Source organism: Thermobia domestica, chromosome 7 (genome assembly GCF_964235325.1).
Source record: "Thermobia domestica chromosome 7, izTheDome1.hap1.1, whole genome shotgun sequence".
Classification (NCBI taxonomy): domain Eukaryota; kingdom Metazoa; phylum Arthropoda; class Insecta; order Zygentoma; family Lepismatidae; genus Thermobia; species Thermobia domestica.
The window spans coordinates 203,086,449-203,107,913 of record NC_137460.1 but is presented as its reverse complement, the minus strand read 5'-3'; the positions used below and the strand labels follow the sequence as shown (position 1 = coordinate 203,107,913).

The window sequence follows — 21,465 nt, the reverse complement described above, 5'->3', positions numbered from 1 at the left end:
ATTTTCAAAATGGATCGAAATCAAAAGCAGGTAAGTGAGTCGTGATAACGGTTTCTTAAGTAAAATAATATTGCCTAGGGCGCTCTTGTTCCACACTTCGATTATCTTTTATCTATTTGAAGATATCACATAATTAGTGTAAAATTAGCGGTATTTTAATTTCGCCGGGATGAAGACTCTTAATCTACTAGTCATGCGGAGCACTGATATATAGGACATATGAGTCAAGCTGTTCTATATATTTCCACCCTTGAAAGGACGGGGTCATTTCCGGGCAAAAAAAAAAAAAAAAAAAAAAAAAAAAAAAATTGAAACCTGTTTTGAAACTTTCTCGACAAATCCTTTTAGGGTACATACATTGTCCCCAGATTCAAGGTTTAACTTTGGAATCATCCCGGGTAAGAATAATATATCTCACTACTTATCTAGGCTACCTTTATTCTGGTTTATTTTGGATCCTTCTTCCTAATGAGTCTTTCAATTAACGAGGAAGTTTTATGGCATGTTTTGATTTATCTAGGTGTATGGATAATCCTCAGACCCTCGATTCTTCTCTTTAAGAGTATCTGATATGTTCTTTAATATTGTTATCGATGTTTCTTTCCGTCATATCTATATATGACTGAACACAATTTCATGCCACCTCATGAATACTAGAAGAATCAATCTTTCAGTCCATGTAATAACTTTTGTATCCTGTTAAAAATAAAATTGAAAATATTTTCGGAGATTAAAAGACTACTTTAAAACCACATTTTTTGTTATAAAATAGTATAATTCAATGAAAATCGGGCTTGAAAAAGTTAAACTACGATAACCCAATATCGCAGAAGTTCTCATCTTAACAACTTATTCACAGGTAATTAACAATTTTAATACTTATTATATAAGTTACTGCTTTAGGATTCTATCTTTGACATATTATTTTCTGTTGCATACTGTCCTCTACATGATATATTTAAAAATTGGATTACAATATATCTATTTTTTACAGCACATCTTCTCGTGCCGCCTTAATTCAAACAAAAATCGGAATTTCTGGTTACAAGTACCGCATTCATTTTCATATTTCTCAGGATGTGTTAACGCATGCTTCCACATTGCAAATTCCGACTTGCTCTTCCAATGGCATATGCTACACTCTGCAGGAGGCTTTGATTTATGTATCAGTTCATGTTTTTTTAACATCGATATTCGTGGAAAATTCTCATTGCAAGTTTTACAAATAAACACAGGGTTTCCTATGCAATGCGGCCTATGATTTTGCAACTCTCTTACACTTTTGAATTCATATCTGCACACTCCACAACATATTGTATCATCTCTGTGAGTTCGCTGATGTAGTATCATATGGAAAGGACTGTCAGCTGCTACACGACACTGCTTACATTGATAATAACCCACATGACCATGCACTTCCTTGCGGTGTTTTCCCAACTGAACATCACCAATACACTTTTCCCCACAAGTTGAACACTCGTAGGAATTTTCGTTCTTATGGGACAACTCATGACATTTTGCCTTGGAGAATGAACCAAAAATTTTGCCACATGTAACACAAGAATATGTTATGGACTTTGTATGAAGCCGTTTGTGAATTGACTGTTGTAAAGGACTAACTTCGCTCTTGTTGCAGACACTACATGTTGAAATACCACTTCCGCTATCTTCGTCTGCGTCCATTGCCTGGAATCTATCCTCCTGGCCTGGAATACTACAAATAAGGTACAAAAATATTTACGTATTAATAACTGCTTTTAATTAATGATGTCTAATATTATAGTAGATACAATGAATAATGAATAATCTAATTAATACAGTGTTCAACTCTTACATCTCATATGCATACTTCTTACTGGCATTTTATCTGAAAATCCACGCTTAACTATCTGCTTTATTTGTGCACATCCAGCAGACTACAACTGGGTCGCTCAGACTTAATTTCTGTCTGCAACATTTGAATACAGATAAGCTTATCTCTTCAAGAAGCAGAGGGAAATATGTAAAGGAATAGAAATGTGGAAGAGTACCTAAACAAGATCAACTTTAGGTTGCATGATAAAAGATATTACCGAACCACACGACCTTAAAAATATGCTAATTTGGTACGAAATATGAAGAAGTCTTTGAATCAATAGTTAACTTGTTTGAAGGTTATGTTTTTTTTTCAGCACGTGCTACACAATCTGTGTAAAATCAAATTCGTTACCATACACATACATATGAAAGGTAAATCTTTCAATTTAGTAAATTATGACCTTCAATGTATACATATAAGGTAACACTGAGAAACTAAATACAATCCATCCAACTTAAAATTTACTACGACGACAAAAACGAAGGAAAAATCTTTTATCGAGGTTTAAAATGTGTGCTAGCATGGGAGATGTCAGCTAATTATCTCTGTTTCTCATGTATTTACTACGGAATCACAATATTCACAACAATTCAGTCAATTTCAAGGAGTGAAATTTAAAACTTTGTTTAAAAAAAAAAAAAAAAAAACAATAATCCAAGAATAATAAGCACTTACTTTGATTTCGTTAAGTTTATTATTAAAATTGCTGGAAATATAATGATGAAATCAAGAATATAGCCCGTCTTAACATTAGATGAAACAAAATAAAGTATACGAATTACATTCTGGTTGTTGATTCAAAGCGAAGTTTCAAAATTCATCTTTTGAAAATGAATGAATGAACAATGCGTATTGCAATCCGCAAGAAATAGATTCGAAAGGTACTAAGGGATTTCTTGCTAACCTCTTGTCATTTATTGAGAACCAGCAATCCTTTACACTTGCCTTATATAATGGAAGATACAATAATATGAAAGATTCATTTACCGCAAGTCTACAGTTGGTGTGGAGTATATTTACTACAGTTGAGTACACTATTTGTTCCCAATTCAAACATTTAAAGGGAAAAAACTAACTTTTCTTTCTGATTTTATTTTGACTCACTTCTCTGGAAACATTTACGAGAGAAGGTGGATTACTTATTTAGGTAAGATATTATGAATGAATACCTATCATTATTATAATAAGAATAGTATGGAACATTTGCAATAAAAAGAAATATTTGAGTGAGAAATTTGAAAGAAAGAATCCGTAAATAAAAGTGCATACCTATATTTTCGAGATAGGCAACCATATCGAATAAAGCATGTGCACCATATAAACTAGAAGCAACACCAAACCCATCAAAATTTTCACATAAAAATTAACTTAGCTAAAGAGCTTTTAAACAGGTCAGAATCATAAATCAGATTTCAGAAAGAATATGTAGTTTCAAAGACATATATCATGAAGAAAAAATACAGAAACATGAGCAAACATTTTTCGAATACAAAAACAGAACACCAGGTTTTAGCAATGTCAAAATATGTATTACAAAAACACTCAACATAAAATTAGTTCAAAAGAATACTCAGACATAAACTTTTGGAGATAAAACAAGTATTCTCCATGGATTATAATTGAAATTAAGAAAAACACAGAGTTCGAAGTGACGGTCACGGCCCGAATTATCACCCAGAAGAGACTTTTGTGCAGAATGGGAAGAAGAATGTTTCGCCATCCTGCTTTGGCAACTTTCCGAAGACTCTGCAAGGTAAGAGGACAGCATTGAGCAAGTGTCTGTTTGAAGAATCCGAACCATAATAGCCCATTGGCGGGGCGTTCCAAGATTTCACAGAAATGGACGAAAATGGGATCACTCGAATTTTCCTGTCTTTCTTGCATAGAACGTCTGGGATGATCAAGCGCTATGGCTGAAGGCCTTGTATATATAGATCCATACATTTGTGGTCCGCTCATCGTACGGGAGGGGGGCGGGGAATATGTTGGTGATACAAAAGATTCATGACGTTCTCCTGGAAGTAAGTTGTGTTGACTTTGGTGTTGGAAATCCCTTTGCCGACTACCAGCGTTCCCCGACTGCAATATTCCGCAGCCACCAGAAATCCCTTGAAAAACTTTTCCTCGCACTGCAGCATAAAGTCAGAACGGGTCTTGTGATCTGGAAAATAGATCGAACTTTGTTGGTCTCATCAAGGTAGAGTCACTCCTCATTTAAGGTAGACACTCATTCTATCTGTACCCTACGAGGTATTTCGTACAATTTTCTAAACCTCTTCTGGCTGTGGCACTCTGAAAGGTGGTATCCGCGCGCTTTGTGACGCTCTTCCAAAGCGAGGTTCTTCCGGATGATGTTGGTAACTGTGCCTTTCGAAATATTGAGTCGTATAGCCACTCTCTCCGTTGGTAGATTGTCTTATGCCACCGCTCTCCTAATGAAGCGTACTGTATTAGGGTTGGTAGTGTTCTCATCACAATTTCCGGTCGATCACGTAACAGAAAAGACTGTTGAGCACATCGTCGGATGATCAAACCCACACGATTAAACTCTCTTCTTTGCAGCGTTTCATTATTGCTGAGTGGCTGTAATGGGTCCACAAATGAGTATCTCTTAGAAAGCTGTCTCTTTTACCTTCATTATTCCACAGATTCCAGTGAAGCCAGCAATGTATCAGGACGTAACGGTTAAATGAAGGCCAGTGAAAGTAAACTATTTTTTATCGTTGGGCAACTTTCTGTATGATCATTCTATGACTTACTTTTGTATGGAACATGTAAAAAGATCTTTCACATGGATTTCAACTGTTCATTCTGAGTACATTTTCACACAAATTCTAATTTCATGTCCAAGTGTATTTAATGTTAGAAACTTGTACATGATAAAAGTAAGCTTTCTTTTGTTAGTATTGTTTCCAGCTGTTGGTTTAACAATGTGTTCATACTACAAGATATTTTAATATCAAGAAATATACTACTACAAACTCTAAGACTTATACAGACCAACCCCAAAGTGATATACATAATGCAATTCGAGTTTCCATTCGACTTCTAATTATTTGCTGCAATCCGAGCTTTAACACGTTCGCTGCGGCAGTGTAAAACTGAGTTTGGATCTCAGTGCTATACAAGTCACCGTCACCGTGTGTCTCGGACTCGTGTAGAACATGGATGCTAGTAATGTTTAAAATCTGTACAAAAGAAAATACCACAAACGCACGCACCGCACAGAAAGAAATATCGCACGAGCCACCGGTAACTCGTAACGCAGCGAACGTGTTAATAAGCTGAACTATGAGACAAATCCTGCTGGGAAAGATAATTTGAATGGATTATGTTATCAGATACGAGAGCGGACCAATAAGTAATGTGCTACAATATATGAAGAAAAACTTGTAACAATACATAAAGAACATATACAAAGGTTTATAGTAAAGCTACTTTTACACACAGCCACCAATTCCGTCAGCACCTTTTTCCGAACCTCTCGAGTTTCTCACAAACAGAAGCAGCAACACGGGAAATGCAGTCATGAAAAGCACAACATAACTTATCGATGCTGATGTATACGATGCGGTATTCACAGTGGCCTCACATGTTAGAAAATAAAGCAGCAGAATCGTCTGCATATTCCAGAATACATCACGAGCACTTTTTTTCGCAGAAAGAGCCACCTTGAATTTGTTCTTAGTGGGAAATCGGCATGTTTCCATTCAATGGATGCCTGTTTTGTTTCAGGTGTGAATAATATGCTCAGGGCTTTTCATCTTTGAAGACGATATCCCATAGAAAAGTATGTCCATGCCAGGGGTCCAAGTACCTCGTGATTCGCTGTCCCGTATGAATGCTGTGAGGTTCTTTGACATTCACTTACGAAATGTCAGTTTCTTATATCATAATACACTGTACTGTACGAAATGTTGTACAAGTTTGACAAAGATCGAAGGTGGGTATGCCAGTAATTATGAATTGCCTCTTCAATGGCCATTATCCTATTTGTTTGATGCTGTCACTGGACGCCGAGCACGTGTCAAATCAGCAAGGTTCACACAGCTTTCTTCAAAAAATTTGCTTCAACTCGAGAATATTCCTACGGTCCATGCAGACTTCCCCACATATATATATACAATTTCTCTGTGAATTTCACTCGGGTTTTGTCATTACCCCTCCTACCAAAAAAAAAAAAAAAGCAAGGACCTTTTTGCTCTTCACAGTAGATGATTATAACACACGCTATATTTGCTTAGTAGTTAACGTTTCTGTTACTGAAGGTACACTTGATTGACCACTGCCGACTACAATTCGAACTTCAAAGAACTTCTCTTTCACTTTTCCTACTCCAGATCAACATATTTTCTATTTTTTTTTTTTAAAAAAAAGTATGTATTATTTATTGATCCGCCCTCCTGAAAACATGCAATTAACTGGAAGAAATTCTAAAATTTAATCATTCGTTGTTCGGAAAGGAATTGTTGGTCTACTTTTAGTAACAACAGGTATTCATTCTTACCTAGTTTGAAAATCTGTGTGTTCTTCCTCCACCATTGTCTGCTCAAATTTCATTCCCTCAAGCCATTCGTCACTGGTCACCGACATTTGTTCTTCTACTGTGTCCCACACTTCTTCGTTCTTCTTTGCAGCAAAACTTTCTCCTATTTTTGTAAAACATAAGCCTTCATTTCCATCTTCTTGTAAAGCCTCCTCACTTGGTTCCTTCGGTTCAGTTTCATCGGACAATTTTTGTTTCTTTGGACTAGGGGGTAGGGTACCTGAAATATACATACATTTATGTTTTCACGCATTGAACCAACAATAGAATAATCTTCGTTTAAAATCCATGATGCTTTAAAATCCGGAAGGACTTTGACAATCTTTTGTAGATGACTGACAATCTTGCTGCTTTGTGTTGAGCAGTCTTACTTAGCAATCATGTGCTTTTTTCCAAAAATAATTGTAGCGACTTTATGGCACTCTCTACGAGCTGGCCATCTTAATGTCGAAGGTTTTTGTTTTCTCTTAACGATCTAGAGAGAGTATAGTAAATTGTAGTATGAATAGCTACCGAAACAGTCTTTTGCAAGTTAATTGTAACTACACGCAACGTCAGTCAGCATTTAATCGAACCGACCGACAATTCAGTCAACACCAAGTTAAAAGTCAACATCACCAGTCAAGACCACACCATACATACATTAAAAAACTAATTACCCTATTTACAAAATGTCGGAAATTTTATTTTTGAAAATTTATCACTTTTAGTCTTTTACCGCAAGGACCATCCTAATAACTTCGTTTTTTTTTTTTGTTTTTTTTTTAATATATACTTTAACACAAGATCCTCGGTGCGTAATTGCATTCTTATTATTCAAAAATGATTTATTTGGTTTTAGAAAACTCGAACTCTCAGATAGAGAAATTTCTTAATAAAAGTTTTATTCACTTTGCTTTACTAATTTTGTCCTAGAAAACAATTCTTAAAGAAACAAAGCAGAAAAGAAAAAGGAAAACACAAGAATAGGTACAATTTAATCAAATTAAATAATGCTCTAAATTTTTCTCGAAGTGTATGTTACACTTCCCTACTTCGAAAAGAATAACACTTGACAACATCTTCAACCCAACTCTTATTTGTTACTTCAATTCCTTCTTCAAAAGGACACTGTCATTGAAACACTATATTTTCTATTAATCATATACTGTGGAGACTATTAAATGTGATTGATTAATCTAATAGGTCGCTCATGCATAAGTATTTGTAATAAGAATCCAGGGATGCTGAAACTGCCGTATGCCTACTGGAGACAACATGATAAGGCCTTGGCGGAGTAAGTGATAGAAGTACTGGAAGAAACGGAAGACATTCAAGAGGAAGGATGCTGGACCTTGAAGAAATAGTCACGAATCCAGATGAACTGGTTGGAGTAGCCTGCAATGGCATGTCTTCAAGTGCGATCTGGAGGAGAATCAAGTGCGGCTGGAGTGTATAGGAACAGCCTGGAAGAGAATCGTGGAATGACTGAAATCTGCAGAAGCCTGGAGAAACCTGGAATGGCTGGAGTTTGCAAGTGACCTCGGAAAATTGGGTATATATAAGGAAGCCCATGCATCTTCAATTGCAGTAACGGCATTTTAGTTGAAAGACAAAAAACTTTAAACTGTAAACAACTGCGGATATTTACAGAAAATTAATATTCTTCATTTGAACCTTTTTAAAAAAAATTCTTAAAATCTATTTAAAATCTTAAATAATAGGGATTCAGATTTTTTAATTAGAAACCAAATTTTAATAATAAAAAGGAAAATATTTTTCACTCTATTTTTTCCTGTTTGCTGTTTTAAGTAATTATACTTTCATATTGATCGTTAATTATTGCGGAGATAACTATGGATCGCAAGACAAGTGATTATAGCACTCAGTAAAAGGAAAATTTTGAGACCTTTGACATCAAGGCTAAACTGTTTGTTAAGATGTACGTATATGTACTTCTTTACCATAGAATGCATCTCACTCCACTATAGATCACGAATTTTCATAAGCATACTAAGAACTGTTTGTTCTGATAACATGATGGCCAGGGATCGAAAATGTTATCCTAGAACAGACATACCATGTTGTACGTCCGTCAGTCACTTACAAAATTACAGGGATAAGCAGCGTGCACAAAAGAGACAGCGTGCAACGACCTACATTTTCTGAAATTGAGGATAGCTGTGGCCACATCGAAGCTGTGTTATTCGTATTCGTATTTGACAATTATCCAAAATCAATAGAGTACTGAACATGTGAAGAATGTGTACTATGTAAAATAAATAAATAAAATGGTAATTTATAATATAGGAAATATCAGTTTAATTGATTAGAGAAGAAAAACTTGTACATAATTGTCTATATTTTAAATATAAACATTTGTAAATCAATAGAGACGTACATTATGTGATCAAAAGTATCCGGACACCTGGCTGAAAATGACTTACAAGTTCGTGGAGCTCTCCATCGGTACAGCTGGAATTCAATATGTTGTTGGCCCACCCTTAGCCTTGATCATAGCTTTCACTCTCGCAGGCATACTTTCAATCAGGTGCTGAGAGGTTTCTTGGGGAATGACAGCCCATTCTTCACGGAGTGCTGAACTGAGGAGAGGTATTGATGTAGGTCGGTGAGGCCTGGCACGAAGTCGACTTTCCAAAACATCCCAAAGATGTTCTATAGGATTCAAGTCAAGATTCTGTGTAGGCCAGTCCATTACAGGGATGTTATGGTCGTACAACCACTCCGCCACAGGCCGTGAAGTATGAACAGGTGCTCGATCGTATTGAAAGATGCAATCGACATCCCCGAATTGCTCTTCAGTGGGAAGCAAGAAGGTGCTTAAAACATCAATGTAGGTCTATGCTGTGAGAGTGTCACGCAAAACAACAAGGGGTGAAAGCTCCCCTCCTCCCCCAAGAAAAACACGACCACACCATAATACCACCACCCTCGAATTTTACTGTTGGCACAACACACGCTGACAGATGACGTTCACCGGGCATTCGTCACACCCACACCCTGCCATCGGATCGCCACATTGTGTACCGTGATTCGTCACTCCACATAACGTTTTTCTACTGTTCAATCGTCCAATGTTTACGCTCCTTACACTAAGCGAGGCGTCGTTTGACATTTACCTGCGTGATGTGTGGCTTATGAGTAGCCACTCGACCATGAAATCTAAGTTTTCTCACCTCACGCCTAACTGTCATAGTACTTGGAGTGGATCGTGGTGCAGTTTGGAATTCCTGTGTAATGGTCTGGATAGATGTCTACCTATTTCACTTTACGACCCTCTTCAAATATCGGCGGTCTCTGTCAGTCAACAGACGAGGTCGGCCTGTACGCTTTTGTGCTGTACATGTCCCTTCACGTTTCCACTTCACTATCACATCGGACACAGTGGACCCAGGGATGTTTAGGAGTGTGGAAATCTCGCGTACGGACTTCTGATACAAGTGACACCCAATCACCTGACCACGTTCGAAGCCGGTGAGTTCCACGGAGTGCCCCATTCTGCTTTCTCACGATGTCTAATGACTACTGAGGTCGCTGATAACGAGTACCTGGCAGTAGGTAGCAGCACAATGCACCTAATATAAAAAACGTATGTTTTGGGGGGGGTGTCCGGATACTTTTGATCACATATTGTATATGAGGAAACTAGTAGGGAAATAAGTGTTTCTACACATGTTATAATATCAGAATCAAGGATTCACAAGATAACAAACAAAAACCGTTACTTATGAACTGTCGTTGTGTTCAACTTCTTGAGTTGATTTGATTTCCGTTTAGTTTCTCTTTCAGCAGCGACGCTATATGACACGTGGAGCCACATCTTAACGCGGGACCTGAATCACATGAGGTCCCAACGGGAATCGAACCCGGGTCTCTCAGCTAAAGGCGCGTACAAATTTTGCATGAAATGGATATACTACAAGTACATTTATGTGGCGAACTTCAAGCGCTTCATGAGGGTTTTCATTCCAGTAATTTGCAGGTTTTCCAAAATCAACATTTTGAACTTAGTTTGCCTTGAAATCCGTGATAATATTCCTTTTCTACAAAGGAGGGTAAACCAGTTGATTTCAATAGTTCTTCATACTAGGGGCATGCCGAAAGATTTTAAATATTGTTTGAAAAATAAATGTATTTACTCTTTCTTTTATTTTTTTTTTTTTAATACAATTTCTCAAAACAGTCCCCACAATCATCAATACACTCTCGCATTCTTAAAAACCACGAGGCAAATATCTTTCAAAAAATGGGTTTCTTTAGGGGGGGGGGGGGAGATTCAAAAAATTTCATTATACGCTGCGATAGCCTCTTTCCTTGTTTGAAAACAGACTCTACTTTCCTGCGGCATTGTCGTGAAGAAAAAGAAATTGAAAGAGTAGAGACTTTCCGTGGGCAGAACTCCAAAACTTTAAAGACATTTGGAAGGCAATAAGTAACGTACAACTCTGTTGTCATTGTACGTCGATCATCTAACTGTATAGTTAGTACATGACCGGTCTTAGTGAAAAAAAATGTCACCATAACTTTGCCCACGCTTTGTGCTCGTTCAACTTTCGTTAGTGGAGTTTCATTTTGAAAACACTATACTGTCGACTGCTGTTTTGTCTCGAGATCATAGTTGTAAATCCATGATTAGTCACTCTAGCGATATTATAAACAGTCTTTACTTTGCCCCTCCGAAAATCATTTAAGCATATAGTGGCACTACTCCACGTGGTCATCTTTTTACTCAGGTGTAAGCACATGTTGGCCCTGCGACTGCAACACATGGAAAGGCCAAGATGGAAAGGAAAGGTCTCTTATCATGGACTGGCTGCAGTTGATCCAGTATTCAAGGTTGACTGAATTTTCTCGTATGTGATATGGTGATCCTCTTTCACAAAATTTGTTATTGCTGCGACATTTTCATCCGTAACTGCGGCTCTAGGGCTCCCAGAGCTAGGCTCATCTGTTGGGCATTGTCAGCTGCGTTTAAATTCCGGAAACCAATTAGAAACGGTTACACGTGAAGGGGAAGATTTTCCAAAACACTTTCATAAACAATGATGGCACTGGAGAGCGTGGAGGCCATGACACGAAATGCTTTCTCGGCGCCTGTCATCATCTTGCCTCACTGCTCACTGATGCACTGTCATGGGAGAACAAAACTTTTTGAGTTTTTCTACGTTACTGTTGAGTTTTGTTACAATATTTCAATTACTAGAGCTACAGTGGATTTATGATATCGTTTCAAATCATTTATAATTATCCTGTATATAATGTTCAACCATGATAATGAAGAAACCAAGAGGGGGAGAAAAGTGAAACTTTGCACGAAGCAGCTATAAGGAGCGGGACATTTTTGCATGTATTAAACAGAAAGACTCCATAAACAGTGTTGCCAACCTAATATAAAGTTATATTTTTCAAATGGCACCACGTCAGATTATTACAGGTTTCAAATCAACATGTCAAACGAAAACTCAAAATATCACATTTATTATTCAGTGTTGCTGCAAACTAAGGACGTTATAGTATAACGAACATCCAAAGTTTGGAAGCTTTTAAGACATAATTACATGGGCGCATGGGGAGATAATCCAAATTAACAAAAAATTGGCTACTTACCAATGAATCCTACCTTGAAAAGCTTGTAAGACATGTACATCAAAACAGAGATGGATAGGATAATACACAACAAAAGTACCTTAGCGTTGGGTACCATGGTCATGGTATGACTTGTTTCGAAAGAGTAGGAATGAAGTTTCTAGGGCTTCAAAATTTGAATTTTTTGAAATGCTTTATTTCGAGAAAATGCTTAGAAAAGTATCATATCTAGTTACTTGTATAGTTTGTAATGGATATCTAGCTTATTTTGCCGTTTACAGCACTTTGATATTTCAAACTGTTCCGAAGGTATGATAAACACTGGTAAAGTTCGCAACAATGCTAAGAATGACGAACTTGTGGAAAACAATTGTTGTTTTCCTTCTCTTTTATAGCATTACAGCAATAGCTTTTAGTAGCTGTAATTACAACAGTTATCGCAATTACATAATTTAAGCAGTGTTGCAAACTTCAGCAATGTTTATCAAATCTCGGCAACGGTTTGAGATATCAAAATGCTGTAATAGGCAAAATAATTTACACATCCGTTACAAACCATACAAGTAACTAGAAAGATACTTATCTGAGCATTTTTTTTCGAAACAAAGCGTTTCAAAACAAAAAATCAAATTTTCAAGCCCTGGTAACTTCGTTCCTATTCATTCGAAACAAGTCATACCATGACCATAACATCCAACGCTAAGGTACTTTCGATGTGTATTATCCTGTGCATCTTCGTTGTGCTGTGTGCAACAGAGCCTTCCAAACTTTGGATGTTCGTGATACTATAACATCCTTAAATTGTAACACTGAATAATAAATGTGGTATTTTGAGTTTTCGTTTGACATGTTGATTTGAAATATCATATGTAATAAACTGACGTAGTACCATTTGAAAAATATAACTTTGCATTGGGAAAACACGGTTTGTTAGGCGTTTAGATGTCCCCCTCCTTATAGTTGCTTCGTGCAAAGTTTCGCTTTCCTCTCTCTTTTGGTTTCTTCGTTTTCACGACTGAACATTATATAAACGGTACACCCTGTAACCTTTCTAAATAACAGATTTGTGGAAATTATATATTCTTAAATTCAAATATCTAGCTTACCTTACATATATCTGCTTACAGAACGTGACAAACAACTTACAGAATATTATAAACAAATTTACTAACCTTAGACATATTCCTATGGCAATGAAACCCTTACAACTAGTCTTTCGGACATACTCGATTGTCCTTCTCCAGTAGTGGAAAAGCAGTCTTATTTCATTCTATGCAAAAACTCTGTCACACACTACGATGCATGAAATTACAATTAATTTCACTGTATCATAACATGTGACCGACTTATTGTATAGTATGAAATAAGACTGCTTTTTCGCTGCTGAGGAAGGACAATCGAGTATTTTGTTGAGTATTTATAACAGTTTTGGTTGCTGTAGGAATACGCCTAAGCTCACTTAATTAGAATATAATGTTACATATATTTACTTCACAGAAACTACTGGTACAAAGTAGTGCGTAATAGTTTTTAGCTAATGAGAAACATTGATGTATGGCATATGAATACCAAGTACACTGAGAAAATTGCAAAATTCTTGGTATTTTAAAGACATCTAGAATGATACTACTGTTGGGACACTCATAAGCGTTGTCTCCGTCTACGTTCGTTTCAAGTATCTTCATAAAAAAGAACTGGAAATACAGGTGGTGTATTAAGAGTTGTTACCTTCAAATGACTCTACTATAATATCAACATAATTAACAGTTATCTATTTCTTACCTTAATGGATATGCTTATAAAGAAACTGATTTCTTCTCTCCTTCTTCATGGCAAATATGTCTATTACAGCCTCATTGAAATCAGATATCTCTCTTATAAAATCTTTCCCAATAGAGAGCATTGCTAGAGCAGTTAATCTTTCATCCGTCGTGCTACTCCGAAGAAAGGTCTTAATCCTCTTTAACGTAGAGAAACACCTGTCTATTTCCGTAGATGGCATAGGAATTGTCACAACCATCTTCAGTAATTTGACACACTCAGGAAATGTATTTTGTAGATTGTTTTCCATCAAGGACTGAAGGAGTGTGGCTGAACCAGATGCTCTTCTGAAACCATGCCACTTATAGATAACTTCCAATTCTGGGCGGAGTTTGCTTCTGTCTAAGAAAGGAAATGCTTCATAAGCTTTATCAAACAAGTAGCATGGAAAGTCTTTTTCGTATATATTAAAGTTTTCGGGAATGAAAAGGGCAGCTGCTAGGAGATGGTCAGTAAATTTAAAACGTTGTTTTACCTCAGATATAATAATGTTACATATTCCCTTTGCTGCTACATTGGTTGAGATATCTGATTCCAGATACTGCTTCTTCTTCCGTCCTGGGACTGAATCACATTCATGGAATATCTTATCGATGTGAAGGTCTCGCACTTCTTGAATGGCAGTTTCGAAATCTGAAACTGCTTTCGTCACTTTCCACATATTGCTTGGTATCTTTTGAAGCTGGTTATATAATGTGTCGACGTGTATCATTATACAATTGAATACTCTTAGCCACAATTGAAAACTATGTTCTTCTAATTTCAAGCGAACACTCCTAGCTTGAGAAATGACCATCTGATTACGAAAGGTTTCTTCCATTTCTCTAAAGCATTCAATTAAAGAATCTTTATTCTCGAATACAAACTGGATTGTCTGAGCATTGAAACCCCATATTTGATTAGAAACACGTCCTAATTTTTTGTTCACAATATCCATTAACTTAGCTGTGCGCAGTGAAGAGTTGCAAAACACTGATGAAATATCATCTAAATCTGAAAGAAAAATGCGAATTTCACTATTTTGACTACACATTTGAGCTAAAACTTCAGTCAGTTCATGCGCGTAGCAATGAATATAACGTGCATTCTTATAACATTCACTTATTAATTTTCGAACACCTCTGTAACGATTATTGATGATATTTGCTCCATCATAGCTCTGTGATATTAATTTATCAGGAACTATAATCACTTTATCCAAAATGTCTTTAATACATTGAGCTGTAGATTTGGCGTTACGGCAAGAAGGAACATCAAAGCCCCAGAACCTCTCTACCAATTTACCATTTGGCAATACATAACGGAAAACAATAGCCAATTGAGGAACAGATGACTTATCCATTATTTCACTAGTAATAATCGAGACATAATCTGCTTTCGAAATATCTTTTATAATTCGTTCATGACAAACGTGAAGCATACATGAAAGTAAGTCATTTACGATCTCTTTTGATGAGTTCTGAAAGACTGTAGTTGTTGACAGATGCTCTTTTAAAGCAGCATCTAGTTGTGAACTGAAGTCAACAAGGCCGTGAAATATTCCATCATTGACTGACTCTCTAGCATTGTCATGAGCTACAAACGCTATTTCGAAAGCCCCACAAAATCTCATGCAATCAATAATTTTAGAGAGAATATATCGATGTTTTCTTACTTCGTTGTTTTGTTGCTGAATGCTTACTCCATTGTAAGAGCTGTCTTGCTCCTTTCTAATATTAAACTTCTCCAGAAGATTGAAGTCCAACTGAGCCTCGATGTGGCTCTTTGACGATTTATGTATTCTAGCTCTCTCAGGCAAATGACTCAAATCATTCACTCCTGTTTTGGTGAATGCAGATTCTGAGGACCCGTAATCAAACAATAAGCATGGAAAACAATATAACTTATTAGACACTTCACAACCACAAATCCACTCGTATTTTTCATAAATAGTCATGTTAAACTTCCTTGAAAATGTCCTATTTTTGAGTTTGAACGTGATATATATGTTCAATAATGGTGTTGGTCTTCCTAGTAGTTTTATTTTGAACTTCTCCTCTGGTGGTAATGAAGATGCATTGCAAGCTATCATACTCTGCACACTGTTTTTCCTCTGGTCTGCAGTCGCGTGTTTCTCCATGCCTATTAGAACATTAAATTACACTTATGTACAGAATGATATTTACTTGGCAATGATACAAGTACATATACACATTAACCCACGCAAACATATTAACAACCACGAAAAAATAAACATACAACGGAGTAAGTGAAAACAAATTTACAATCAATTGATGCAATTTTTACAAGAAAATGGTCAACTGTGCTGTTTTAGAAGTACTGGTCTAATGTAGTTTTGTGTCAAATTTATCAAACTATTATTACTTGATTAAACGAAATTGAAGAATTAATTAGTTGTAATTATAATTCAGACAGAAATTTTGAAGAGCAAGACAAAACCCATTAAAAGTTGTTTAACTCTGAGTTACTCATAGTACAGGGCCTTAAACGAATTTACAACTTCTCAAATAAAGTAATCTCTTTTCAGACTACACACTAATAATTTCAAATAAGCGCTCTTGCTTATTGTCTGAATTTCTATTTGATCTGAAACTACTTATAACCTTTCACATCAAAAATTTCATTCAGAGGAAATTTATAAATTTTGTCCTTTTAAAGTTGATTGATTGAACCGTTTATTTGGCCTTAAACAAACAGGTTATAATTATTATTTTTGTTTTCGTCATGATTATAATATTATTAAGCTGCAAATTTTACAAAACGGATCGGTATAAAACACTTAAATATTTGAAATAATATAAATATTACGTACGCCATTGTTTGCACAATATGTGTAACGTTTAGGTAGAGACAAACAACAACCCTAGAATGTTACTTATCAAAGCATTTTTTCATACACGTAAATAAAGAAGAATAAATACTATAAATTGTTATGGTCAACGAATGACACATTTTAGAGCCATAAAAAATTCTTGGAAACAACGAATGGAAATTTACCCTCAAAGATATCATTTTGTTTAGCTCGATGTGATCAATTGACTGATAACTTTCAATTGCATAATTGGAGAATACTATAATTGCATAAAAATTAAAAGTTTAAAAGTGAATAATAATTTTGGGCTATATCTCAATAATCATACTGTATATTGTATTAAGGGACATTTCAGTATGAAGGTCATCTTAGTAAGTGTGGCGGTTATTGTACAGCATCAATTTTTAGGTTTGCAAAACAACTAATTTATCTCGATTTTCTGAAAACTTCGCATGAGAATTTACACTCAACCAGCTGAATGGAATCGAAAGGTTGGCACACGTTTCGTCTTTGGATATTCTTCCCTAATATTATTTTAGAACTTTCAAACGAACAAATCGATCTGAGTTCCGCTTTCTTTGACATACAGAAAAACGTAAGACTGAAATTTACCGAAAAAGAGTATTCAAATTGGTCAATTAACTAGTAAGTTATTGAGAAAGGAAATGAAGACTACAGGGGGAAAAAGGAGGTTAAGTCAAGAAGTGGTCGAAAATGAGTTAACAGCAGAATTATGTAGCCTGAAAGGTGAAGTTTGCATGGAGTAAATCCACAATAAGAAGAAGGTTAGTTACTAAGAAATTTAATTTTTAAGATTGCGCTCACAACGGAAGAAGCAAGTAAGTCAGTAGAAAACAGGGCATTTGTGTAAAGTTATAAAAAACTGACTTACCTTCTTTTTCCCATGTAGCCTTCAAATCTAGCGATGACAAAACATTTTCGCTAATTTTCTATGATAATTATATCAATAATGAAAACAAAACGCAAAATATTTCATTGAATATTCGTAAAAATAATTCACCTTACAATACAATTTTTTTTCAATCACATCGTAAAATCCTTTAAAATATTCCGAAAATCAGCAGCAGTACATGTTCTCTGCTATGCTACTTTGCAGAAATGGATTTGACGTACCCTCAGTAGTGACGATACAATTAAATACAAACATCAAATCTACGAAACTTAAGTACCACTGTCTCACATGAGATGGTCTACAATTAGAATTATAAGAACGATATGTAACTTTATCTTAACGATAAACAATTTCATTAGACTGAAACCACTCAATGGAACTGGAGACATCGTTTAGATTTATTGCGTATTTAGTGCCACGTAACATAATTTGGAATTAAACGAAAATTTGCTGCAATGTTGTCTTCGCTGCTTTCATCAGAAAAATATTCATTATTATTTTCAAGGGAACATGCAATACAGAAACCTCTTAGTTATAGCACATAAAAATGTAGGTGGAATAAATTATGGATGAAGCAAATTAGGAAAGAGGCAGCGATTTATAACTGTTGATAGATAACTAACAACGAAACATTGTATTACTCACGAATATGATTACTTTCTCTCTTATACATCGCACAAATAACTAATGCTTTGTATGTATAATATAAACATGAATGCCGGCTTATTTATTCGTATAACTACATTTATGTCGCTCTATTTCTTTCAAAATGTACTTATCGTAAAATTGTTATTACATATGCTTTACGAATTTAAGGCTGATTTCACATTTACGACTATTTTCGTGCTGCAGCCAAGAGAGACTACGATAGTGTTTCGATTTACGAACAGCTACATAGTTAGCAAGTCATCTTAGCAAATAAATGCACAAATTTCATCGAACAATTTTTTTTAATTATTATTTATTTATTTATTTATTTTTCAAAATACGGCAACGATGAATTATTAAAATGAAAGAGAATACTCAGAGGATGATTTTTGATGACGAAGATTTGTTATGTTGGACCGTTATTACAAGTTCAACTGACGGTCTATCGCAGTTCTGCTATCGCAATAAGCAAAACTCCAAAGGGACGCTACAATAGAAGAGTTACTTATGATTGATCAACGTGACCTGACAGCACCAAAAATTACCAACGTGAAATGGAGCATGGGCTTCATTGTCCTGCAACTCGTTGCCACGTAGATCTTGAATAGAAAATTCTCGGAATCTAAGGAGTTTTGGTTAATAAAAAATAAATAAAAAAAAATAACATTTAAAAAAACAGTTTTACGTCCGACGATTACGCCGGTTAAGCTAAAGGAGACAATGATGATGAGAAATGAATGAAATGGTGGAAAGAACAGAAGGAGGAAATGGGAGAATCCCGAGAGAACACACGCACGCGGTAAGGAGTTTTGGTGTCACATAATTTGTAATATACGAGCTTTGAGAGAACATTCAGCACATACACAGTCTTTTGGTCAGTCGAGTGGAAGAATACTGGGAACGAGTTGCAACCTCATTATATATATATATATATATATATATATATATATATATATATAACTGCAGAAGCGGCCTGGAGGAGAAACTTGGAATGGCTGGTATTTGCGAATGACCCCGGAAAATTGAGTAAATGTAAGGAGGTCCAAGGCTGGGATCCCTTTGCGTCTTCGGTTGTGGTAATCACATTTTAGTAGGAGAGACAGAAAAGAAAAAAAAAAAGTAAAGAACTGCGAATAATTTAAAGAAAATTAATATTCTTCATTTGAATGTTATTTTCTTTTTCTTTTTTAAAACTTAAACTTTAAAGATCATGGGGATTCAGAAATTTTTGGAAGTCTGATACCAAATTTTAATAATAAAAAGGACATGAAGAATCCAATTTTTTTCAACTAGAAGGTTTTTTTTTTCTGATTCGAGTAACTATACTTCGATATTGATCGTTAATTATTGCGGAGATAATTATAGATTACAAAACGAAACATGATTATAGCATTAGTGAAAGGAAAAAGTTTGAGACGTTCGACATGAAGGCTAAACTGTTTGTTAAAATGCATGTATACAGTACATAGCTGTTTAACGTAGAGTGCACATCATTCCACTGGACATCACGAATTCTCATAAGCATACTAACAACTGTTAGACTACAAACATAACATGTTATCCTAGTCAGTCAGCTACTATGTTACAGGGATAAGTAGCGTGGACAAAAGACAATAGGGATGCAACAACCTACAATTTTTGAAGTTGAGGATAACTGTGGCCACATCAAAGTTCTATTATTCTTATACGAATCTGACAATTATCCAAAATCAATTGAGTACTGAACATGTGAAGAATGTGTACTATGTAAAAATAATAATAATAATAATAAATAAATAAATAAAATTCTGTAATTTATAATATAGAACATACCAGTTTAGTTCATTAGAGCATTAAAAATCAATAAAGAGACATATATGTAGAAACTAGTAAGGAAATACTGTTTTACATATGTTATATCATCACATCAGTATCAAGGATTTGATTCACAAGACAACAAACGAATCATGTTACTTATGAACTGCCGTTGTCTTCAACTTGTTGAGTTGATTTGATTTCCGTTTAGTGCCTCTTTCAGCAGCGACGCTATATGAGACGTGGATTTACATCTTAACGTGGGATCCGAACCACATGAGCTTCCGCCGAGAATCAAACTCGGGTCCCCAAGCCAAAAGCGTGTACGGTAACCGCTTAGCTACGAGGGAGCTCTACTCAGTTTGTTAGTAGACACCAGACTTGTAATTAATCTGGTAAAAAATTAATGATTAAATTCATCAGCTATTGTTTATTGTTAATTTTTAATTTAAACAATTAAATTTTCCAGAAGTCAAGTTTTAATTGAATATCGTTAAAAACATTCATCAACGAGCAAGAATTTATTGGTATTTTTTTCTAAAAATGTGTATGAAATAGATATTCTGCAATTTTTTTTTTTTTTTTTTTTTTTTTCGGTGAACTTCAAACCCTTCACGAAGGTTTTCATAGAAGTAACTTGCAGTTTTTCCAAAGTGAACATTTCGGTGTCAATTTGCCTCGAAGTTTGTGTTAATGTCCTTTTTTTTACTTCCCCAACTGCCAACTGCCCCCACAGAAAATTCTCGAACAAGGAAGTTTTCCGTTACTGTTATTGGTGGCAGGGTTGTTCAAGATTTATCGCTCCTTAATTTTCGTCTGTTTCTTTGAAGTGAAGCGGTCATGTTTAAAAACCTTGTTTACAATCTCAAACGACAATCTCTTAAAGAACAGAATAGCGGGCGCTAATGTAAAATGTGTTTTGAGTCAACTGAATTGATGATTGCAGAAAAGACCTAAGTCATTTTCTTCTGAAACTTGGATTATAAAATTTTCCATTTCTCTACGGATATACACAATTTTGTGTATAAGAAAGGCATGTAGAAGGTATTACAACGGGGTAAATGCAACACTGAACTATACGTAGAGTGGAAGAAAACTCTGCAGTCTTGGATTTAAACAGTTTTTCTTTAGTATCTCAAAGGTACACAAAATGGTCTTAAGCAATTTCTGCAATCACTGATTCAATTGTAGCTTGATTGAAGATATAAAAGAACAAAACGTGTCGTTAATAGTGTTCCCGTTAATGGTGTCTCCGTGTCACCATCAATACGTTCCCATTATTTTTATAATTGTGTATATATGAACCGAAATAATGGAAACATTACATACTACAACGTTTTAAAGTTAGTAACACTGAAAATTTTAGAATATCAACACTGATTATATATATGGCTATCAAAATAATGGAAACACCTATAGTTTGAAACATCAAAGATGTGTGAAGTGGTAAGTTATGTATTCTTAATATGAGAACTCTTCTGAGAATC

The 21,465-nt window shown here is 35.3% G+C and overlaps 1 protein-coding gene across 9 annotated transcripts in view; it reads right to left on the bottom strand.

Moving 5' to 3' along the window:
• Window positions 1–425: 425 nt before the first annotated feature.
• LOC145690672 (zinc finger MYM-type protein 1-like) overlaps window positions 426–21,465 on the bottom strand; it is an 80,515-nt gene continuing 59,475 nt past the window's right edge. For 8 of the 9 annotated variants that reach the window (XM_081765805.1, XM_081765799.1, XM_081765802.1 and 5 more), the window contains 2 exons: window positions 13,773–15,932; window positions 6,488–6,624 (listed from right to left, as the gene is read on the bottom strand). In XM_081765805.1, the coding sequence (XP_081621931.1) occupies window positions 13,774–15,932 (2,159 nt within the window). In that variant the 3' untranslated portion in view covers window positions 6,488–6,624; window position 13,773. Of the gene's footprint in view, window positions 1,715–6,365; window positions 6,625–13,772; window positions 15,933–21,465 lie in introns of those variants that run through there. The other variant, XM_081765807.1, reaches the window with a different exon arrangement.